The 25,270-nt window shown below is 46.3% G+C and overlaps 1 protein-coding gene across 1 annotated transcript in view; it reads left to right on the top strand.

The window, feature by feature from the left end:
• Positions 1–25,270, top strand: part of LOC135225864 (negative elongation factor E-like) — a 127,028-nt gene that overhangs the window by 2,738 nt on the left and 99,020 nt on the right. Inside the window, exons 2-4 of the mRNA XM_064265413.1 lie at positions 2,775–2,957; positions 3,652–3,759; positions 18,482–18,684. Coding sequence (XP_064121483.1) covers positions 2,775–2,957; positions 3,652–3,759; positions 18,482–18,684 — 494 coding nt within the window. The remainder of the gene's footprint in view (positions 1–2,774; positions 2,958–3,651; positions 3,760–18,481; positions 18,685–25,270) is intronic.

Genomic DNA, 25,270 nt, shown 5'->3' with positions numbered 1-25,270 from the left:
TTACGAGATGTGTCAGAAGACATCGCCTACTCTCCGACCTGACAGCTCTACTTCCAAATGTTCAGCCCATGAGAAGCAGTTCTTCAGGCGGCTTTCCCCTGTGTTTTCATTACTGAAGAACGCCCCGCTTTCATTGCAACTACGACTTCTCACCGGACAGCAATGAAATAGCGGTTAGCGTTTTCAGTCATTTGTAAGCACAGGTTATGAATCTTGAGAATCCTTCTCTCGATTCATCTGTGAAGACGTAGGTTGCATTCAATATCTACCTTCGTCTTCAACGGTACATAGTGTTGTTTCTCCTTAGCTGAGATTCAACAACCATGAGATGTTTTTACCTTCAGGGACCTCGGTCTCTAGATGGCAATTGACTTTCGCCTGTTGGGCACATGCCTTAAGAAGAATCATCACCTCGCTGTCCGGCATTGGTGACAAACAAATACATTATTTGTTTGGTCTCTCGGCATAACCCTTTAAAGGCGAAGGTCACGTGACTTACTCGGATGCTTTGACAACTTGCCTCCTACCGAACGCAGTCAGTCGGCAGCTGGCAAGCGGCCGAGTCAGTTACGAACTACACTGTTGACTTAGTTCGGTTGTTACAGAGCAATCATTACTTCGTTTTAATAGCTTGTCACAGTACCCATACCATTGACACCCACCATGGAGTGTCGGTGTCCTATCCACTACGAGAAACTTCGCTGCATGGGGATAGGAGGATGCGAGAGACTTCGTGGCAAACGGACAGACCAGTATGGGTACTGGACATCACCCGAAGTAGAGAAGAGGGATAGGTCATGCGACTATTTCCTTCTTTTCCTCTGAGGAACTGCATGACTTCTCCTGCGAAGTCAAGCATCCAGGGGATGGGGATCCGTGACGCTCGATTTCGTAGCGAAGACTCAGAACCCTTCGGTCCCTGACGATTGGTTCGAGTCGTTCACAATCCCCTCCCTAATGGACTTCACCGCCTTCGATGCGAAGGAGATGCTGCCTTGTCCGCAAGAACTTCTCCGTGGCGCAGGTACTGAAGGCAGGGGTCTGGTCAACCAGACCACATGCCCTTCCTTCTACCTTCGGGATATTGCCCACAGGTCCTTGGATCTTTTTCCTTGGGACCCGTGGTGGCTGCTCAACACGTTGTGTAGCGAACCCAGACCCTCGCAGGCTGAACAGCATCGAGTCCTGGTGTGACCATAAGAATGGATGAGTGAATGAGAGTGTGACTGGCTCCTCTTCCCATCTTTTTCTTTTTCCCCTCTACCTGTGGTTAGAGGGACACGGTCGTCACCCTGCTGGATAAGGAAAGGAAGATGAAGTGAGCTATCAACAGAAGCCCCATCCTATCCTTTCACTAGGGATAGGAGCGTATATCCACCACTTCCTCAAACAAGGGGGAGGAAGTGGATGCCAGCTTGAGACAACCCATACTTTATGTTGCCTCTTGCAAACAGGAACAAGTTCTTGCTTGCTGGTACGAAGAGATACGCTTGCCTCTCTCTTAGTACTCGGCCCAGAGGTCTGACCATTGATCCTGCGGTGCACACCCCGATCAATCAGACAGAGGCTTGGATCCCTCCCTCGCTCTTACGACCAGGGAGGCATTCCAGGGATGGACGAACACCAGTCTGTTCATCAAAAGACTCAGATTCCTCCCACCAAGAAGTGAGTCTTCCTATTGTTAAAGGACCGATGGTTTGTATTACGTATCGGAACAAATGACAATTTGTCGAAAATTGCATTTTTCCTAACTATACAAACCTGAGGTCCTTTAACAATAGGAAGTAGCTAGCGGCAGCTGGAACGGTCGTAAGCTTCGAACAAGGGGAGAACGGTAGTTAACTGCTTGTCCGACAGTCGCGCGCCGCGCGACTGGGAGGTAAACAAATCACTTTTGCTTTTGGCCCATGCAAAATACGCAGAGTGAGGGGTGGCATGAGGAGGGACTATATGTAAAGGACCTCAGGTTTGTATAGTTAGGAAAAATGCAATTTTCGACAAATTGTCATATTCATAGGACCGTTCCTTACAGTCCACGCGAAGTTATTGCCTAGAATTACCAAGTTTTCCTCCTGTTAGCTACACCTTTCAAAAAGTTTTGTACTCACAATTTCCCATTCAGCACTGTGAGGTTTTCAGCAGTGAAGACCTCACAAGTCCCATTGCTCAGCCTTTGGCATAAATTCTATCTTCCACTCCATTCCACACTGAACATTAATTTTACTTAATGAATTTTTATGCCACATTACTGTTATTTAATTGCTCAGCCATCTGCAAGTGGAAATTCAGTGCCCGTGACTCTTGTGACATGGAAGAAATGTGTTGATTATTTTTTTACAAAGGAGATATACGTATACAGTTGACCCCCGCTATTCACGGACTGTGGATTCCCAGATTCACTCATTTGCGGATTTCTCTATGGACCTTATATACACATTATTCACAGGAAATTCCCTCATTCGCAGTAGTTTTCTATGAGAAACGTCCACAAATTACTGAATTTTCATAGCAATTTCATGATTAAATCCACTTTTTGGGGTGAAAGTATTAAAAAAACAAGGTATAAGAATTATTAGTGGGTTTTTTTGAGTTTGAACTAACAAAATAGGCAGTTTTAAGTATTTTTATAGGGGTTCTAAGTATTTCCAGATTCTAGCTATTTGCTGGGGCTTTGTGTACGCATCCCCTGCGAATACGGGGGTTCACTTTACAGTAATACAGTATGTAAATTAGATTATGTCTGCAGTTTTAGATAATTTCTTGATTTTCCATAGAAAAAGGCACTACAAGCATTAAAGGCCCCTAAACAAGAACCAGAGCCTATGGTTCCTCTGAAGCGGCCAATGGAAGCCAAAGATGCCAAAGAAATGGCCAAAAAGTTGATCAAGTCAGGAGCGATTAAGGTACCCGAACGACCTCAAGCAGCTACTGAAAAGACAACCTTTAAGAGATCAATGGTAAGAATATTTATATTATTTTTGTATTTGCATTCACATTTCATATGTAGTTAACTAACATGTGCGAGATACCATTTTGTGTATCTAATAACATTTCAGCCTCGAGGGTGGAAATTAATGGTTCTTTACCTCTCACCGTCTTTACACTTACTTCTCATTTCATGCTATCTTTGGGAAAAGAGCTCTCACAAGCCTAAATCTCATGTTTTTACAAAAACCTTGCTTCTTGCTGGAGAACTTAGGGACTTTTCGTCTAGTTGGTATGTGTAACAAGTTTTCTTATTTGGAAAGATAGCTTTAGATTAATCTAAGGAAACTTAGAATGATTTCCTTATTACCTTGCATAGGGGAGGCTACTTTATGGCAGATTTATCTTTCCGGCTGGGCATTCTTCTCATGGTTAGTGCTAGGTCATGCAGTTCCTTTATAGCCTTCTGGATATTTTATGTGGGGTGAATCTTACCTACTGTTAAAGATAGCTTATATCTCTGCACTGATAAGTGAGGAGATAGTATAAGCTATCTTCAACAGTAGGTTTGTATCAAAATCATAAATTTTATCATGAAAAGTAATCTTCTTCTGCTCATCATAATCAAATAATTGATCTATAAATGTGAGATCATCCAGGACTGATGTAATTTGAATAGTTTGTGCCAAAATCAAAGTCTATACATATTTAAATTTTTCTTTGCAGGGTCTTGAACGCAAATTGTCAGCTGCAGATAAGGCACCATCTGGATATCAGCCATTTTCTACAACACATCCAGAAGAAGAGATTCATGAATCCAGGGTTAAAGTTAAAGTGAGTGAAAAATGGATTCATTACATATTTTGGTTTGGAATTTACTGAGTATTTTAGCTTTTTTATTCATTACTAGTATTTGATATTTTCAAGTAAAGTATAGACACCACTCTACTTACAAATGAGTTACATTCCAGTTGCCCGTTGGAAGTTGAATTATTTGTAAGTTGGTAACTGTACTCTTCATGCCTTTTTAATCAATACTGTACTGTACTCTTTCATACTAAAATGAAGTACTACACTGTACTTACAATACTGTCTGTATAGAATAGGCGCGCAAAAGAAAATTTGAACATATGGGTGGCCAAGATGAGCACTCTGAACCCAATTTTGATTTGCAGTCCCATTTGTTTGTATCTCGAAATGTTTGTAAGTTGAATGTTCATAAGGAGGGTAGTGTCAATATATTTATACATGTGTTCTTTGTAGTGCAAACATTGCTTTAGTTATTTCTAAATGTCTGGCAGGGTTGAGTAATATAAATTTAGCCACTCCAAAGCAGCGTGTCAACAGGTAGTCACAATGGAGTTGGACATTAGCTCCTATATACCAGAGGAAAATGTAGCAGGGTTTCAGTGCTAACAAAGAGATGTTTGCAGAATCTTGATCACTTACAAGACTTTCATACCAGTGACACAATATTGTACTTATATTAATACAACTCGAAGACCAGAGAAAAATGTACTAGTGACAGTGATGTCTTATGCAATACTGTGAAATCAAACTTTATTTACCTTTCATGTTCATACAGAAGACATTATCCAGTTAATGATTTTCAAGAAACAGAGAAAGCATTTTGTTATTACTGTTGATTTATAATTTATAATAAGGTTTGATGTTGAATATATTCTCTTTGAGCAAATGAAAATAGGCAACACTTCTGAAAGCTTAATAATCATAAATATCCTGTTACAAACTAGGCATCAAATAGTTCATTTCCATCAAAACATTAATCCTACTATCAAGTCCGTAGAGAAAAACAGCATTATCTCAAGTCATCAGGCAATGGTAACTCTGATCTCTCCTGATAACATTTAACTTTTTTTATCAATTACTGGACATTTCTCCTATGCATGGAGGTATTTTAATTTGTTCCGATACGTAATACAAACCTTTCAGTCCTTTAACAATAGGAATATACTTTCGGTGTAGCTGGAATTACGGCCGTTGAATCTTGAACAAGGTGGTTAGGCAGTAACTACTGTGGGGCAGGCTAGCCTGCCCAGATGTAAACACTCCACTTTACTTTCGGCCATCTTTGGAGGAAGACGTGTGTTTGTGAGCTCCGGCTGACTGGTCGTTAATCTTTTTTCCCGGTGGGATTCTTTTGGTTTATTTTTTGTATATATGGTGTTTGATATTAATACTAAACAAAGGTTTGTCCTTGGTTTTTCAATTAATATACAAACCCACTTTTTGTGATAGCCTTTGTAACCGCCCCTCTACTTGTGTTAAGAGCCGGCGGCTAAGGTATGCCAACATATTTTCCTTCTTTCGCCCTTTAATACTGGCTCAGACCTGCATGAAGACGAGATATGTATTTATCGTGTGGATGAGATGTATTTAACGTAAGTGATATTGATCCTGCAATGGGACATGTATTCATCCGGAAATTACGCTTACGCTTGGGAATTATCAAGGGAACTTCAATGGTTTGTCCGTGTTTTGTTTTTATGGTAATTTCTCTTCTCCTTCTTCCTTTCACTTACTATCGGAAGAAGGTTGAAGGATGGGCGTGCGGTGCTGATGTTGGGGGATCTCCTCTCACTTCGGAGGGCAGCGCCCTTGGATGTGTGTGAGGAGTATCCTCATTACTTTAATATTTTTTTCCTTATTTTACAGACTAGTGGTGATTGTGTTTTCAACAGTATTGGTTGGATGCTCTTCGTGTTTGGTTATCCTAACCTTGGAAATTGTACCTATGACTCGTAGCATGTTTCGTACCGATCCTCGAGTGTGTACTGATCCCCTGCTGATAATAATTTTCATTACCACTACTACCCAGGAGTTATGTCACTGGACAAAGCTGTCGCGCTGCCCTGTGAGGTTATCTACTCCTGATGGTAAAAGTCTAGCAGAAGAAGAAACCGAAGAGGAATAGAGCTTGTCAAGTGTCGTCATCCTCCTCTTCGAGATCTTCATATCTTCATGCCTCCCCCCCTTCAACTTTTAGGCTTTGCCGTAAGAGAAGGTGGTCTCCCCCCTAAGAATTCTCGTCACAGGTCTTCTAAGGGTCTGTCTCGCTCTGGTGAGACAGGTGGGTCTTCCGCTAGTCCTCCCGTTCCTTCGGGAACGGGGTCCGTCTCTCCTTCCTCGGGGAGGAAGCAGACGGGCACCATGGAAGTACCGGCCACCACTGGTATCTCCTCTCCCGGTTCCGAAGTTCCATCTCCGGACCGGGAACCGTCTCGGCGGCCCGCTTGCGAGCGTTACTGAGTGTACGGTCACCTACGGGTGACCATGCAGCCAGGGTCCAGACTGCGGAGTTCGCTCCCCGTGTCAGGACCCAGGCATAAAGCGGAAGATGGTAGGAGTCACTCGGGTGACTCTCGCCAGACCGGCGATCGCTCTCGCAGCAATTGTCTGGTGCCCAGGGTTGACGTGACGTTCCCACAGGTCCGTGCATGCAGAGACCGGTGGAGGCGGGCCATCCAGCCCTCTTTTAATTAATCCTTTTCTTTCAGAGACAACCCCACCCAGACGACAGTCACGCTCGGGGGTGGCAGATGCTTCACCTGCCAGGTAGGAGTTTCATAGCCTTCCTCAAGGAAACGTTCTCTCCACTGCTACTCCCGCAGGTCCCTCCGGACAGGTGCAGTTGGGCCGTGTTGCTTCGGCAACTGCCCCAACTCCATCCTGAATTGAGGACCTGTCGGTTGTCCTGAGGAACTGGCGAAGAGGAAGCCCAGGAAAAAGAGGAAGGTGTCGCCGTCGTCTTCTGCCGCCTCTTCCCCTTCGACTTCTGAGGCCCCCCAGCCGAAGAAGAAGAAGGTAGCCTCCTCCCCCCCTAAGAAGTCTCGCTCAGAGACCTCTAAGGGTCCGTCCCACTCCGATGGGACAGTTGGGGCTTCCACTGGTCCTCCTGTTCCTTCAGGAACGGGGCCCGTCTCTCCTTCCGCAAGGAAGAAGATGACGGGGACTGGAGGGGTACCGGCTAACACCGGTACCTCCTCTCCTGGCGCCAGAGGTTCTGCCTCGACGCCAGGTACCGTCTCGGCCTCTCGTTTGCAAGAGGTACCGAGTGTACGGTCACCTGCGGGTGACCATGCAGCCAAGACCCAGGCAACCGAGTTCGCTCGGCGCCAGGATCCAGGCACGGAGCGGAAGACTGGTGGGAGTTACCCAAGTGACTCCCACCAGGCCAGCGATCGCTCTCGTGGCGAGTCGCTGGTACCCATGGTTGACGCGACGGTCCAAGACCAGCCACTGGCTGAGGCGAGGAAGCGGTCCCCTCGGTCGCCTGGACCGGCCTCGGCTGGTCCAAGCGGCATGACGCGCTGTGAGGACATGCCTTGCTCAAACCGCGACAGCGGACTCTGCCGGTCCCCTGACTGCCGCTCCCACTGGGACCGGGCGGAGAGGGGGACCAGCAGCAACTCTTCTGACTCTCGGGACCGTCGCCGTGGTTTGCGGTCCAGCCGCTCTCCCCGGGAGAGCCGCTTGACCAGACCTGCAGATCGATCGCCACAGCGGGTTGGCGAGCGTCTGCAGCAGCCCCCCCCCCCAGCACGCCGGTTCTGCCGGTGGGCGGGGAGGGGGAGGATCAGGCCTACCTCTCCTATCTCTTCAACTTTTTTGGGCTACACCGGGAAGAGCAAGGCGATCAGGAGTGATCGCAAGGGGTGCGCTCCTTGCGCTCCCACAGCAACAGCGGACTCTGCCAGTCCCCTGACCGCTGCTCCCACCGGGACTGGATGGATAGGGGAACCAGCAGTAGCTCTTCTGACGCTCGGGACCATTGCCGCTGCTCTCGGTCTAGCCGCTCAATCAGTGCAGCCCGATCGCCAGCATTTCTCTGCAAGAAGACCACTGGTTCAGACCGGCAGCTCGATCGTTACCATGGTTGATGATCACCTACAGTCCTCCCAGCCTACCGGTTCTGCTGGTAGGCAGGGGAGGAGCTCTCGTAACAGCTCCCCTGACATAAGAGACCGACGCTCCGTTCCTTGGTCCAGCGTTTCTCCGCAAGAAGCTCGATCGCCACCATGGGTTGGTGATCGCCTGCAGTTCTCCCAGCTACTGGTTCTGCTAGTAGGCAGGGTAGGAACATCAGGTCTCCCTCACCTGTCCCTTCAACCTCCTCAGGCTACACTGGAAGGAACGAGACAAACAGGAGTGACCGTGAGGAATGCACTTCTTACGGTCCGGCCACGGGGCTGGTTCAGTCTTGGGACTAACAGATCCTCGCTCAAGTGGTTGGAGGAGATCATGGGGGGCTGGCGAGGATGAATAACGGTGGCGGCAGACGTTTAGCCTACAGTACGAGTTTGTAAACCTCCTCGGGAAAACGATTTCTCCAGACAGTAACGTTTACCTAGACTCTGAGCGGCCATCACCGCACGGTGATGGCTGCTCGTACTCACTTCTCCGACTGCTAGTTCCGCTGGGAAGGCAAGCGAGTATCCAATCTTCCTCCCCCATTCCCTCTCTTCCTATGGCTGCGAAGGGAAGGGGAGGGATCCTGCAGAGCATTCTCCGTAGGATTCCACATTGGGGACTGCGTTCCTGGGGGGACCTTCGGGTCCTACCGGACGTAAGTCCCCGTCGTTGAGGAAGGATCTTGACCCATCCTCGATTTCTATGGGAATCGGGAGGACCACCACCCGATGATCATCTGACGAATTCGGTGGGAGTTTCGCCGAGTGCTTAGAGTTCTTTGGAATTTCTAGCACTCTCTGAGTATTCTGGTCTTCTACGATCTGCAAACACTTGGGCAAACCACGGTCCAGAGTGGGCGAGAAGAGAATCCCAGATAATTTTACTACGATAATCGGGAATATTGCCGAATTCTGGAATTCCTAGAATTTCTAGCGTTCGAGAAAAGCACTGCTGCTGAAGGAAGAATATCTCGGGAAGGGTTTAGCCTGGATGGACCTGACGGTCCGTCGCCTCAGTAGGCGGCCAACCCCGGGATAGAGAAGAACGGGTGGGAACATCCAGTTTGGCTTGAACTATCGTCTTCGGTATCCTGTTATCACCATAGAAGTCTTCCTTTGGGGAAAACTTCTCCTTCACTCTCTTCATTAGAGAATGAAGGGTGTCGGCTTCCAGTCCTTATTCTTGTTCCTCGAATGGAAGAGAATTTAGGATGGAGGTCTGTACAGGAACCTACAAATATGTTATTGTTATGATACAATAAAGTTTGTTCATACTTACCTGGCAGATATATATATAGCTGTATTCTCCGAAGTCCGACAGAATTTCAAAACTCCCGGGCACACGCAGTGGGCGGCCAGGTGGTTAGTATCCCACATTCCCGCCGCTGGTAGGCGGATATCAGAATCATTCCCATTTTCTTTTTTCAGATTTTTCATACCACTGTCCCCTGAGGGGAGGTGGGTGGGTACTTTAATTATATATATCTGCCAGGTAAGTATGAACAAACTTTATTGTATCATAACAATAACATTTTGTTCATGAAACTTACCTGTCAGATATATATATAGCTGAATCCCACCATTGGAGGTGGGAAGGGACAGAATAAAAGGATTTGGAAACACCTCAAGTGCAGATGATTGACATCTTGATTCCTTACCTGTTAGCATAGCTGACTTCTTGATTACTGTCACCGAAGTCTGCTTTTGCTTTACTAGAGTTGCCAACAAGGTAGTGACCTGTGTAGTTGGTGCGCTCTAGATGATCTGTCAACGGGAGCGTGACCACAATTTGACTAGACCATATTGACCATACTGTGAGGGCAACGAAGCTAAAAACCACCACCTGACCTAACCTATCGAAGTTAGTCCCATAACTTCTAGGCTAAAGAAAGGGAAAGCGCCTCAAGCGACCAACCCAACCCTTCAAAGTTAAAAGCACACCTACTATCCCTTTTTTATAGGATAGGATTCGTGCCTGCTTTCCTGCCTCCAATAATATTTCTACGGATAAGTATGGTCCTAGCGACTCGCAGATCTCATATGTCGTCTTCACATCCCGTCGGGAGTGTGAAGCGAACACAGAGTTGCTTCGCTCAAACGTGGCACTCAGGATATTACTGAGTGTCATGCTCTGTTGAAATGCTTCCGAGGCCGCGCCCTCACCTCGTGAGCATTTACTTTAAAAAGGTTTCAAATCTTTGTTCAAACATGACGAATGAGCCCTCTTAGAAAGACTCCTTAAAAATAACGCCAGGCGTTCTTCGACATGGGCAAGTCTAGTCTTTTACGGAACACCACGAGATTGTCCGAATGACCTCGACTTTCTTTAGTTTTATCAAGATAAAACTTGAGACTCCCGACAGGGCACAGGACTCTCTGTGGCTCTTGCCCAATAATTTGTGCCATCCCCTTGATCTCCAGGTCTCTGGGCCAAGGATTAGACGGGTTTTCGTTCTTAGCAAGAACGGAAGGCTTAGAGGTCACCGAATTATGTCCTAAAAGCCAAAAAACCTCTGATGATGCTAAAAACCTCACTAACCCTCTTTGCCGTAGCTAGAGTGGTTAGAAAATTAGCCTTTCTGGTTACGTGTATTAAGTTTACAGAAAGGAGAGGATCGAAATGCTTTGACATCAGGAACTTCAGACTACATCTAAGTTTCCATGCCGGAAGCTTCGATCTAGACAATTTCAAGATTTCCACAGACTCAAACATCGTGAAGGGCTTTGTTGTTTGACAGATCCGAATCTCTGAGGCCTAGAGGCCGTCAACATATTTCCGTATTCTACAATCGTTGGGACTGCTAGCTTATCCCATACTTCAGACGGAATGGAAGGCGGTAAAGTAATTCACAGATGTCAGAGGTGGAGGAACAGTCATTCTTCCTGCCCTATGTCCAGAAACGGCCCACTCCGATTGGTACACTGCAAAATATGCAGCACTGCTTTGCTTTGGCAATGAGACTTGCAATTAATCTTGAAGATCCTCTCGCTTCTTGACAGTCTGAACGCATTCAGACTCAGAGCAGAGAGATTTAGGTACCTCTCGAAGTGAGGCTGTTAGAGTAGACCGATTCTCTCGGAAGGGTCCTTGGAAAGTGCTCTCTGAAGGACGTGACCTCTGTGAATCCAGCTCTCGAAGGCCAACATGGGGCGATCAGCGTCTTTCTCACTCCCTCTGACGCCAGCGATTATCTTATTATATTTCCTAAGCTTTTGAAAAGGGGAAAAGGGCTAACCAACTATCCCCATTCCATACTATAGGATGGCGTCTATTGCTACCGCTCTCGGATCGAGAATAAGGGCGCAACGTAGAGGAAGCTTCTTCGTCTTCAATATTGCAAAGAAATCTACGAAAGGACGTCCCCGAAAGTCTCCACAACTCTCGACATACTTCTAAGCGAGGATTACTCAAACGTCAGTAGTTGCTGCCCGGTCGATCGAGAAGATCCGCACGGACGTGCAATCGTGTAACGAACCTCTTAAGGATCGTTACGTTCCGTGCCTATGCCGATAACCATCTCTCTCTTCTTGGGATATGAGAGAGCTGCGGAATTATCTGAGATGATTTGGACCACTCGACCAAAAACTCACTCTTCGAGGAACTGGAGAGCCAACCAAATTGCTTCCAATTCTTTTAGATTATGTGCCAGGACCTCTGTCCGGATGCCTGGCTCCCTCTCAGTATCACCTGAGGTGATCCTTAACCCATTGAGAGACGTTTAGAATTATCTCTAGATCTTTGATGTTATTTCAGTTCTCCTGTAGGAAAAAACTGTAGAGGTGGCTGAATTGCAGTCTATTCAGGAAACAATCTTCTCCAGCGAGGAAAATGGTCCCCAGCAGACTCATCCATTCCCTCACTAAGCATGCTTCCTTCCCTAATAAGGCTGCGCTTTGCATAAGCAGGAGAGCATTATTATAGTGCTATGCTGCGGTAGACTCGTACAGAATTTTGTTACAGTGCGGTAAGCAGCGCCGAACATGTCTAAGAGATATCTCTGTTGAAAATTTCTTAGCAAAAGGAAGTCGTTTATTCATGATTACCAGAAATCCCCTCAACCCGAGGCAAAAGTCATGATTGTAGGGCAGAGATACGGTTCGTCAATCAATCCCGCGGGAGAGAGAGATGTTAAGCGGAGCCGACCGAGCATAACAACGAGCTACCTAAAAACTGAGTTGGTGACAGTGTGGCACTGTGACAGTTACAGGCAGCAGCTTATGTTCACCTTCTCGCAGTCTTATGCCGAGTTGCCAGCTATTTTTTTTTTCTATTTTTCATCTAAGGAATAGATTTTCCATTATTTGAACAGAAACTCTCAAGTTGGAATATTTAAGCGAAACAGAATTCGCTAAATACAGAAGCTGATTTTGTGTTGTCAGTAACATTACGCTTATTAACCAAATGTTAATCGGAAACAAAATCCTGGAAAGTTGCCGGGAGTACCGATTAAATATACTGCGTCATCCACAATGACAGCAACCTCTCGTTTCGCACTATTCTGCCTGAGTTACCAGCTACTACTCTTCTACGAAGGAATATAGGTTTGTTACTATTATCGATCATAAGGAAATTCTCAAGCAGGCATATTTGAGCGAAACATAATTCGCTAGATGCAGAAGCTGAGTTGGTGTTGTTGTAACAATACCTTTAAGCATTGTCCTTACACCGGAAACTCCTGGAAGTTTGCAGGAAGGACCGATTAAATACACTTAAAATAACAGTCCTTTCGGTTGCCATCTGTAGAGGTAAAACTCGAGATGTGTATATGGACTTGAACTTTACTTAGTAATATGACGCAAAGATAAAATACATAAGTATTGCAGTCACTTGAACATCTAAAATTCTCTACTACATTCTTTCCATCGACGAGGAAGAGAGAGAGAATGGAAATCGACTGTCTTCGTTCTCTTTGCCAAGAAAAGGAATTAATATTATTCAAATGGAAATCCTCAAGTGAGAACCGAAGATCGAAAAGGAAAGTTCAAGCTTCTTATGATATTGGACATAAGACTCATGGACGTAGTCTATAAGTCTTTTCCTGGATGAGCCTCTGACTAATGAATGAGAGCTCTTTCGAAATTTTGTTACTTATCCGCTTATGCGATAAAATGTTTATTAAGAACTTTGTCAATGAGAACTAACCCAATTGCATGACGGAAAGTAATCCAGGAATTCGAGCATATAGCCTTCCCGATTCCCGCAGAAATCGAGGAAGGGGCAGGATTCCTGATTAGAGACTGGGCTTACGACAGGAAGGACCTTAATGTTCCCCTTCGGCAGCGCAATCCCGAAATCTGCTTACAGTTTTCCTGGAATTCATCAAGTGATGGATTCTATTGAACGCTCCCTTCGTAGAAAGCGAAGTAGACATCTTGACGAGACCAAACTCCTTCCTCTCTTCGATTCGACGCGCCCTCTTGAAGAGCGTTCTTGCAGGAATCCTGCCGAACGTCTTGATGCGTAGGACGCCTATCGTTCTGAAGAATGTCCTTGCAAGTGCTCCTACGAGCGTCATGACGTGTAGGATGCCGAGCGTTTTCAAAAGCGTCCTCGCTAGCGTCCTGGCGAGTGTCCTTGCTAGCGTCCTGGCGAGCGTCCAGATGTGTAAGACATCGAGCGTCTTCCAAAAAGCTTATCTTATCAAGTTTATGACGTCGAGCGTCTTCTGAAAGGCCACCCGAAAAGCGTCCTGGAGAGCCGCACGCTGCTCCTGAAGTGTGAGAGCACTATAGGAAGAACGTAAGGCTATCGTCTCCAAGAAGCGGCCTTAAAGACCCTTCGTTACCTTCTAACAAAGACGGTGGCCGCCTGTGCAACATCTTGCGTCTTAGTAATGCAATGAACATATCCAGAAAACGCGCCTCAAAAAAGGAACGCCGAGCGTTCCGAAAGGCATCCTCGCGAGGTGCTTGCCGAACGTCCTGATTGCATTCTTTGAGCGTTCTTGAAGAGCGTCCGGAATAGAAGAGCGACGAACATCAAGGGAAGCGTCATAGTGAATGATGTGCGTCAACACGAGTAACTTGAGAGGCTTCCTGGCGAGGGGAGAGCCGCTCATGAAACGCGAGCGTCCTAAGCATAAGTACGGTGATCGTCATCAGGACGAGTCTTAAGGACGTTCGCCACTCTTGACAAAAACAACGGCCGGCTGTGCGACATCTTGCGTCTTTGTCACGCTCATCGACACTGCAGAAGGGCATTTAAAAGGACGCCTGTGTGTTCTTGGGTATGAGGAATTCTTTGCCCTTCTCCTGTCGAAAACTAGGATAGTCTGTCCAGTGTCATCTCTGTCCGCTGACAGAGCGTCCCTTAGGGATGAGTAAGATGCGTCTTGGCGAGCTGTTTGACTATGCAAATCAGCTTGCCGGACGTCAAGCTTATGAGCTTGAACAATATCCTGTTTCGTAGTAAAGCGAACGTCACATAACGTATACATAGCGCCATGAGGGGAGGGGAGCGTCTTGGAAAGCAAGAAAACAATCCTTGCTACAAGAGTAATGACGTTCCTTCCTCTCGATAGAGCGTTGAATGTCTCGAAAGGCGTCCTCGTGAGGGTCCTGCCTTAAGGACAATTTTTTAATTCTCTTGGACCAAGACGACAGCCGCCTGTGCGACATTTTGCGTCTTTGTCACGCTTATCGATATTAAGTCAAGCCGAAGGGACGCCAGATCAGTACTCTGACGCTCCCTCCTGACGAGAGAGAGGACGTGAAGCATCCTCTTCTCTAAAGCTTCTTTTTTAGAGGGCGCGAGTCCTTTCGAGAGCTCCAACCTTGCGGGGAGGACGCCTCGGAGGACGAGAAGCAATCTTTCATGATTCGTGCACGTGCACGATCTTTGGCAGCCTTATCCTGCCGAAGGGACGCCAGATCGGTGGGGGTTCCCGTAACCCTCCTTCGGTTTTCAACTTGCTCCCTGGTCCTGGGAGTCCGACAGAGGTTTAGACCTAGAGGCGTTATAGGACCGATCTGACGCCCCCTCCACAACACTAGGGGCAAAATCAACATCACTACACTCACAACACTGATTGGAGAGCGAGCACTTTTTCAAGCTTACTTGATGTAATCCACCATAATAGAAAGGGCATTACCTCTCACAGACACTTCCTCTAGGCCCGTAAGCCATACCACAGGGTTAGGCAAAATAAAGTCTACTGGAGGTTAGTAGGTTCATTATCCTAACTTCTGTTACTGTGGAGGAAGACCTCCTGATTCTATCACGCTCTAATTTGCGTACATACGAATCATACGTCTTCTTTCGGAATCAGTCAACATTACACTAATTACATTGATCTTTCAACAAAGAAAACATGTAAACGTCATGTATACTAAGCGAGTGTCTACCGAAGGTTTCGGTAGCTCCCCGTTAACCCGTTGCAGACAACAAAGTCTGAAACTAGGCTAACTAGATTCAGACATCATATGCAATGAAAAAAAAAATTAATTTATGATAGCGTATGCCTAGCCCCAAATCCAAGTCAATCATTCAAAAAATAAGTAGGATACTTAAGCGGCTAATGAAGTTTCAAAATCCTAGGCGGAGGTAATGGAAACAGGTGTTTTCACTACCGCGACAGAGAAAAATCTGAATAGAAAATGGGAATGATTCCTGATATCCGCTTCCCAGCGGCGGGAATGGGTACTAACCACCTGGCCGCCCACTGCGTGTGCCGGGAGTTTTGAAATTCTGTCGGACTTCGGAGAATACAGCTATATATATATCTGACAGGTAAGTTTCATGAACAAAATAATATGTATATTGCCCTCGCGACATGCTTCTGTTATCAGTTGACCAGTACCAGCTGGCTCTTCGAGATAGCACGGTCGGATTATGTCTCTCCTCTACAATGATTGACTACCGAACCGAATCTCTGCCCGGCAGTCACAGACTTAGGTCTCTGGTTGGCTAGAATTCTCGCATACGTGAATGACCATCTCTACTGCATCGCCTTGGACATTGCGAGAATTTTCAGACAGAGATATCTCAATAGACTCGCTATCATCTTTCTGTTTACCGCATGGTAACAGAAGTCTGTAGCCTAGTCTCCCGCTGCATCGCACCTGCCGCTGCGATAATGTGGAATGATTTCTTCAGACGTCTGAGTTTGTCTTCTAAATATACCTCGTATTTGTAGGTGTGCAATTGTTCATTGTTCACCCCGAATTGTAGATGTATAACGGAAGACATCGCTTGTTCCCCGCCCTGCCAGCTCTACTTCCAAGTATATAAATGTCTTCCCTGGATAACCTGGGAAGAAGATGATGATTCAGCCCATGAGAAACGGTTCTTCAGGCAGTACATCCCTGTGTTTTCATTACTGAAAAGCGCTCCGCTTTCATTGCAACTCCGACTTCTCACCAAACAGCAATGAAGTAGCAGTTTAGCATTTTCAGTCCTTTGTAAATCACAGGGATTAAACCGTCTTCACGGGTTGGTGTCATCGGCGGGACTCTTGAGAGTTACTTCTCTCGATTCGGCTGTGAAGACGTAGGTCTGCATTCACCTACTACCTTCGTCTTCAACGGCACATAGTGTTGTTTCTCCTTAGCTGAGATTCAACTACTATGAGAACTTTTGTCTTGCCATCAGGGACCTCGGTCTCTAGAAGGCAATTGGCTTTCACCTGTTGGGCACATTACTTGAGATAATCATCATCTCGCCTTCCGGCATCGGTGGCAACAGATAGACGATTTGTATGGTCTCTCGGCATAACCCTTCAAAAGGCTAGGGTCACGTGACTACATCTCGGATGCTTGGACAGCTCGCCTCACACAACCGAACGCAGTCAGTCGGCAGCTGTCGAAGCGTCCAAGACCGTCATGAGCTATGCTGTGGACTTAGTATCAGTTGTTCCAGATCAATGATTACGTACTTCATCGTGCTAGCGTGTTCCGGTACCCATAACCATCGACTCCCACCATGGGGTGTTGGTGTCCTATCCACCGCGGAGACGAAGAGACTTCGCCGCAGTGGGGTACAAGACCGCGAGAGACTTCGCTGCAGTGGGATGAGAGACCGCAAGACACTTTGCTGCAGATGGATAGAACAGTATGGGTACTGGACATCACTCCAAAGAATATGTCGGACAGGGAGATGGATAGGTCATCGCGACCATATCCTTCTTTCCCTCCGGGACTGCCCACAGGTCCTTGGAACCTCATTTCCCTGGACCAGTGGTGGATGCTTGCAAGATGTGTTTGCTTACCCAGCTCCTCCACATGTCTAGTTGCATCTCATCCATGGTGTGCAGTTGTAGAGGTAAGAAGGATGCGAGAGTGACTGGCTCTCCCCCTTCCATGCCTCGTCTCTCCATTCCTCTCCTTTGGGTTGAGGATAGGACTCAAACTCACACGTACGATTGATGCGGTAAGCCTATACATAAGCATCCTTTTTATGTTTCTTATCAGAATCATAGAAGCAATCCTGCTCCTTCCTCTAGCAAGGGGAGGAAGGAGACTGACAATAATGCAAACCCTTCCCAGAACTTTTCATTAACATCTCTGACGCCAATATTCTTCACAGCCCTTTTTCGGATGAGTCACGATCCCTCACTCATTTCGAAAAGGCCCAGAAGTCTGACTCTTGATCACGCAGCTCCTATACTCTGATCAAGTTGTCAGAGGCAGCAGGGCACTCCTCGCTCTTACGACCAGGAGTAGCAGCCTAGGTGCGCAGAACTCTAGTCAGTTCTAGAGGCTCAGTTCTAGAGGCTCACTCAGATTCCTCCCACCAATCAGTGAGTCTTCCTATTGTTAAAGGACCGAAAGGTTTGTATTACGTATCGGAACAAATAACAGTTTGTCGAAAATTGTATTTTTCCTAACTATACAAACCTGAGATCCTTTAACAAATATGCCCACCTCATGCCACCCCTCAATCTGAACCTGGGCCGAAAGGCAAAGTGGAGTGTTTACATCCGGGCAGGCTAGCCTGCCCCACGGTATTTACTGCCTAACCACCTTGTTCAAGATTCAACGGCTGTAATTCCAGCTAGTACGCCGAAAGTGTATTCGTATTGTTAAAGGACCTCAGGTTTGTATAGTTAGAAAAAATACAATTTTTTGATAAATTATTTTTAATTTGTTCTTATAAATGAAGACTTATAAATGTATATTAACAAAAACTCATACAAATAGTATTACATGTTCAAAGTTTTTCTTCACAGTCAAGTGATTCTGGTAGTCAGTCATAAACCATATACTACAGAAATTGGCATTAAAATCCAGGTATTGGGTGAAGTTCAACACTATCGAAGTGGACACATTTTACTACTGGATGGATCTAAATCCCCCTTAAAGGTTCTAGAACCAACATCAGGTTTTGTGTAGCAGGGATAGCAATGGTAGATTTCACAGATTGCTGTCAATTTAGGCTTGGTAGGATCCCTTCAACTAGATTATAAGATCTGACAGGAAAGAGTGTCTAGTGAGAGAATGGTTTATATGTAATCACACTTGAAGTTTGTGTTCCAAAAAGTTCTGATTCAGTAATATGTATGATTTTAATGTGGCTTATCGTAAGGTCAGTGCTCGTGTACTGGTTTATGTCTCAGCAAAGTAGTACTGATTTATATAGAACACATTAAAATAAAATTTAAAATTTATAACTCTTTGCCCCTCTTCAGCCAAACCTGTATGATAGTTTTGTCTCAGCAAGAGATAGAGAAGAGAGAGGCGAATTTACAAGAGATGGTAGAGGCTCCGATGGCAAACCACGTCATGGCCACACAATTTATGTCTTTGGGTTTAACATATCTGAGGATGTCTTGAAGAAAGCGTTTTCTACTTTTGGAAACATAGTCAACGTAAACATGGAAATTGACAAAAAGTAAGTAGAGTACTTCACAGAATATTAGTATTCAGTTATAGATTCTTCCTGTGTGATGAAAATTTGTATATTTTAAATAGGATATACTTGGCTATACAAAAATGACAACCTTTCGGTTTTAATGGTAGATTAACATTGTCATATGGAGTAAATTTGTTTTTATGTATGACACTTACCTGGCAGGTATATATATAGCTATAATCCTCTGTCACACTGGTAGAATTTTCAAAACTAGCGGCAACCGCTAGTTCACCGGTAGTTCAGGTGATCGCCACCCCGTTCCCGTGGCGCTGGCGCTCGGAACCATTCCCATTTTCGTCAGATTTTCTTTGCCAGCCGAACCGTCAACATCGTTGAGGATTCCCTGCTAGAATTTCGAGCTCGTTGGCTGACTTTTCGCTGTATTTGGACGGATTTTGGTATCGTATTGGTAAGTTAGCTTGGCAATCGCTTTAGGATTTTTCTTTGATGTGTCTGATTCAGGTATTATGTTTAGGGTTTGTGTGAAAGAAGGATGTAAGGTGAGACTACCGAAAGCTTCGGTAGATCCTCACACTGTGTGTAAGAAGTGTCGAGAGATTGTGTGTACGTGGGAGAATAGGTGCATTGAGTGTGAGAATTTGAATGAGAAAGAGTGGAAGACTCTTATCAAGTATGTGGAAAGGTTGGAGAAAGATCGAGTTAGGAGATCAGTGTCTCAGAGTGAGAGATCGGGTTCTTCTAGTAAACCATTGAATGAATCAATTTCTGTTTCTTCTCCAGCTCCTTCCCATGTAGATTTAGTAGCACCTTCTCCACAGGTTTCTCCTGCGCCCGCTGCTGTATCTGAGGAGACGAGTGATGCAAATTATGTGAAAGTGTTTGCTGCCCTTGCTTCGATGGGCGATCAGATCCGGCGCTTAACGGACAAAGTGGGTGTGTTTAATGTTAGTGACAGTGTTGTGGAGGGGGCGGCTGATCGTCTCTCTCGTGCTCCTAGACCTAGACCGCTGTCAAGCTCCCAGACCCAAGGGAGAAGGCATGTCGACAGTTGAAGGGAGGCGAGAGGGGTTTTCTCACGATCAGTTGTCCCTTCAGGCAGTCCTGTTGTTGCGTCCCAGGCTGCAGCAGTACGCCATAGAAAAGGCGTTACTGGGAAGTGCTTGTCTTCATCCGATAGTTCTGCGTCAGGCAGGAATCGGCGGTTTTTGGAAGTATCGCGTCCTCTCAAGAGATCTTTCAAGCCATCCTCGTCTCAGGATGAGCTGGGATACGCTCAAGAAGGATGGAGTAGTCCCGAGATTTTCTCGTCGAGTGCAGATGAGGAGGCAATCCCCGTCAAAAGGAAGAGAACTTTTCGCTCGAGAGAAGACGCAAGACGTTCTGTTGTCGGCTTTTCGCCTGTTAGAGACCCTCCTTCTGCGTCTTGGGTGCGCTCCCCTGTTGCTTCTCCGTCTCATAGACATCAGGACCGCTCTCCGCCTCATACCAGCTCTGTGCGTCCTCACTCTCCTCCTTCTCGTGCGACTCGTTGGAAAGCGGATACCAAGGACATCTTGAGAGAGATGCAGGCTAAGTTATCCGACCTTGTTAAGTCTTGGGAAACGACCGATCAGCTGTCCTCTAGACGTAAGGACGCATTTCTCCCTGTCAATTCCTCTAAGAGGACGCAGGACAAGACTTTGCCTCCTCCCTCTCGTTCTTCATACTCTCAGACTCCAGGACGCAGTGTGCCATCAAAGACGGACGATCGCTCGATGGCGCAGGCGGCAGGACGTTGACCCGTTCTCCTAGGACGTTGACCCGTTCTCCTTCCGACAAGACCGGGACTCTTTTCATCAGGACGCAATCTCGCATACGCTCCCCAGACAAGTTTTAGAACCGGATTCGGCGGCTACTCTGCAGTAAGACCTAGGCTTCCAGGATGTTTCTTCAGCAGAAGAGGACGTAGAAGGATTGGTGTCTGAAGATGAGAGGAATATCGAAGCACCTTCGTCGGATTATAAGAGACTGACTGATTGCCTCCTGTCTCTGTTCGAAGGGGATTTTCAGCCTTCAGCACCGTTGTCCCCCCTTTCTCAGTTTTCGAGGACCAAAACCCCCAAGAAGTCTTCTTTCTTGAAGATGACGCTCTCCATCTCGGCCAAGAAAGCGCTTCAACGCATTAATGAATGGTTAAAAGAAAAGAGGGAAGCAGGGAAGACTTCTTTCTCCTTCCCTCCAGCCAAGTTGGCTTCCAAGTCTGGAGTGTGGTATGCTACGGGGGAAAGTCTTGGCCTGGGAGTTCCTGCCTCCTCCCAGGGAGACTTTTCCAATATTGTAGACAGCTCTCGTAGGCATGCATTACACTCGGCCAAGATTTGGTGGACGTCTTCAGATTTTGATCACCTTTTGAAAGGCATTTTTGTACATTCAACTTCCCTGTCAGATATATACTTAGCTAACGACTCCGGCACACGCTACAGGTAGGTCAGGTGATCTACCGCCCTGCCGCTGGGTGGCAGGAATAGGAACCATTCCCGTTTTCCAATTTCATGTATGACACTTACCTGGCAGGTATATATATAGCTATATTCTCTGTTCGCACTGGCAGAATTTTCAAAACTCGCGGCAACCGCTAGATCACTGGTAGTTCAGGTGATCGCCACCCCGCTCCCGTGGCGCTGGTGCTCGGAATCATTCCCATTTTCGTCAGATTTTTTTCTGCCACTGAACCGGCAACATCGTTGTTGGTTCCCTGCTAGAATTCGAAACTCGTTAGCTGACTTTCGCTGTACTTGGATGGTTTATTGGGTATCGTATTGGAAAGTTGGATTGGCAATCGCGATTGGAAGTTATTATAATGTCTGATTCTGGTATAGTATTTCGAGTGTGTATGAAAGAAGGGTGCAAGGTGAGACTGCCGAAAGCTTCGGTAGACCCTCACACAGTATGTAAGAAGTGTAGAGAGGTTTTGTGTACTTGGGATAATAGATGTAATGAGTGTGAAAGTTTAAATGAGAAGGAGTGGAAGACTTTCACCAAATATGTTGAGAGACTTGAAAAGGATAGAGTAAGAAGATCGGGGTCTCGGAGTGAGAGGTCAGGTTCTTCTAGTAAGGCCTTGAATACTTCTGTTATTTCTCCCCCTTCTTCCCAAGTAGAAGTTGTTAATCCTTCTCCTCAGGTCTCTCCTGCGCCCGCTGCTGTTTCTGAGGATACTAATATTGTGAAAGTGTTTGCCGCCCTTGCGTCAATGGGCGATCAGATTCAGCGTCTTACAGACAAAGTGGGTACGATTGAAAGTAGAATCTGAGGAAGAAAAAGAAGGTGAAGCACCTTCTTCAGACTATAAGAAATTGACGAATTGCCTTCTTTCACTTTTTGAAGGGGATTTTCAGCCTGCAGCTCCGACATCTCCCCTTTCTCAATTCTCTAAGAATAAAACTCCGAAGAATCCTCGTTTTTGAAGATGAAGTTTTCGATTACGGCTAAGAAGGCTCTTCAAAGAATTGATACGTGGTTGAAGGAAAAGAGGGAAGCGGGCAAGACTGTGTTCTCTTTCCCTCCTGCCAAATTGGCATCGAAGTCCGGAATTTGGTATGCGACGGGGGAAAATCTCGGCCTGGGAGTTCCTGCCTCCTCCCAGGGGGATTTTTCCAACATTGTTGACAGTTCCCGCAGACATGCCTTGAATTCGGCCAAAGTGTGGTGGTCTCCATCAGAATTAGATCATCTCTTGAAAGGGATTTTCCGGACCTTCGAGGTTTTTAATTTTCTGGATTGGTCCTTGGGGGCTCTGGGACGAACAGTGGAAGATAATGAATCGACGGCTTCTCAACTCCCAAGCAGTATTATGTCCTGCATGGACAAACCGCCTTTAAGGATGGGCGCGAATGAATTAGCATCTCTTTTCACCGCAGGAGTTTTAAAGAAAAGCAAAAGGTCACTCCTATGCTCTTTTGCTGCTAAGGGCGTCTCTTAACGCCCAGAAATCCGAATTGGTTTATTCCCCACTTTCGGATCAATTGTTTCCTGCGGATATTATCAAGGATATTTCGCTTTCCCTAACTCAGAAGGCGACGCAGGATCTGTTAACTTCCTCGGTAAGGAAATTTTACCCAACAAGGTGGTTAAGAAGACCCCTAAGGAATCAAGGCAAACTAGTCAGCCCTTTCGAGGCAAGTCCTTTTCTCGTCCTGCCTTCAGAGCAAGAAGAGCTCCGTCCAAGAGGGGTTCGAAACCCAGTACTAAACAATGAACAACAAGTCCTTCAGACATCAGTAGGTGCCAGACTCCAGAAGTTTTGGGAGATTTGGCAAGAAAAGGGAGCAGCAGATCCTTGGGTCGTCAAGGTAGCCAAAGAAGGTTACAAAGATCCCTTTTCTGAAGAGACCACCTCTTGCGACATCGCCAAGAGAGCTTGGAGCTCACTACAGCCGATCCAGGGAAACAAGAAGCACTAGAAGAACAAGTTCTTTCTATGCTCAAGAAAGGAGCAATAGAACCTGTTCTGGATCACTTATCTCCGGAGTTTTACAACCGGCTGTTTTTAGTAGCGAAATCCTCGGGGGTGGGGGGATGGAGACCAGTACTGGACGTAAGTCAACTCAATTTATTTGTGGAGAAAACAAAATTTACGATGGAGACGACCGATTCAGTACTGGCAGCGGTACGTCCAGGGGACTGGATGGTCACCCTGGACCTTGGCAATGTCACTGGACCTTCAAGACGCTATTTCATATCCCAATTCATGCAGGATCCAGGAAGTACCTGAGATTTGTTGATCCAGAACAGGGTCTTTCAGTTCAAAGCCCTCTGCTTTGGACTGTGCACAGCCCCACAAGTTTTTACAAGAGTGATGGCGAGCGTGGCGAAGTGGCTACACATTCTAGGAATAAGAGTGTCTCTATACCTGGACGATTGGCTCATAAGAGCCCAATCAAGAAAGCAATGTCTGGAGGGACTTAGAAATGACGTAACATTAACGAAAGAGTTAGGGTTGATGGTGAACTTAGAAAAGTCGAATATGACACAGTCAGGAGCTAGTTTATTTGGGGATTCTTGATCTCCTCAGTGACTTTTCGGGCTTTTCCGTTCCCAACAGACAAAGAGCAGTGCATCCGGAAAGTGCAAGCCTTTCTAGAGAAAGAACAATGTTCAGCACGAGAGTGGATGAGCTTACTGGGGACCCTCTCGTCCCTGGAACGGTTCGTTTCTCTAGGAAGGCTTCACATGAGACCCCTACAAATATTTTTGAACAAGTCTGGCCAAGAAAATCGCAACCAGATTCCTTCCTGTTTCGAATTCCTCGCAAGATCAAAGAGGAATTGCGGTGGTGGCTAAACTCCGGGAAGTTAGCGAAGGGAGCGTCTCTCCAGCAAAAGAACCCAGACCATGTATTGTTCTCAGACGCGTCGGACGCAGGCTGGGGAGCGACTCTCGGACATCAAGAAGTTTCAGGTCGTTGGAGCAAGGAGGAAGCAGCTTGGCATATAAACAGGAAGGAACTGATGGCGATTTTCTTGGCTTTGAAAGAGTTCAACGCGGTGATTCGCAACAAGGTGGTACAAGTCAACGCGGACAATACCACAGCTCTGGCGTACATCCGCAAACAAGGAGGGACACATTCAATCTCTCTTTGCAAGTTGGCGGAGGAGATCCTTCTTTGGGCAGAGAAAGGAAAACGTAACCCTTCTCACCAGATTCATTCAAGGGGAGAAGAATGTGAGAGCGGACCTGTTGAGCAGGGAAGGTCAACTTCTATCAACAGAATGGACTCTTCATTTAGAAGTATGCCAGAGTCTGTGGAAATTATGGGATCGCCCAGTGGTGGACTTGTTTGCGACAGCAATGACAAAGAGATTGACGACTTATTGCTCTCCAGTCCTAGACCGTCAAGCAGTTGCAGTAGACGCTTTTCTTCAGATTGGACGGGGCTAGACGTCTACGCCTTTCCCCCGTTCAAGATATTAGGGAAGGTTTGAAGAAATTCAGGGAGAGTCAGGGGACAAGAATGACTCTCATAGCTCCATATTGGCCGGCCCGAGATTGTTCTCAGAGGTACTGGAATGGACAATAGATGTACCAAGGACACTTCCAGCAAGAGTAGATCTACTCAAACAGCCTCACTTCAACAGGTACCACAAGAACACCCTCGCTCTGGGTCTGACTGCGTTCAGACTATCGAAAGACTTGTCAGAGCAAGGGGGTTTTCTAGAGAGGCGGCCAGAGCGGTGGCCGGAGCTAGAAGAGCCTCTACTATTAAGGTGTACCAGGCGAAGTGGGAAATCTTCGCAAGTGGTGCAAGAGTCGGAAAATTTCTTCATCCAGTACCTCTGACCCAAATTGCCGACTTCCTTTTATACTTAAAGAAGGAAATAAAATTGTCAACTCAGACGATTAAAGGGTATCGAGTATGTTGGCTTCAGTATTAGACATAGAGGTCTAGATATTACAAATAATCTAGATCTGAGAGACCTCATGAGGTCCTTTGCAACAAGGAAGGAGCCCCAATACAGAGCGCCTTCCTGGAATCTCGATGTGGTCCTGAAATTTTTAGGAACTAGTAAGTTCGAACCGATGGATCAAGCTTCGTTGAGAGATATCTCAAAAAAAGACCATCTTT

The sequence above is a fragment of the Macrobrachium nipponense genome, chromosome 13 (assembly GCF_015104395.2).
Source record: "Macrobrachium nipponense isolate FS-2020 chromosome 13, ASM1510439v2, whole genome shotgun sequence".
Taxonomy (NCBI): Eukaryota; Metazoa; Arthropoda; class Malacostraca; order Decapoda; family Palaemonidae; genus Macrobrachium; species Macrobrachium nipponense.
This window is presented reverse-complemented; position numbering and strand designations above follow the sequence as displayed.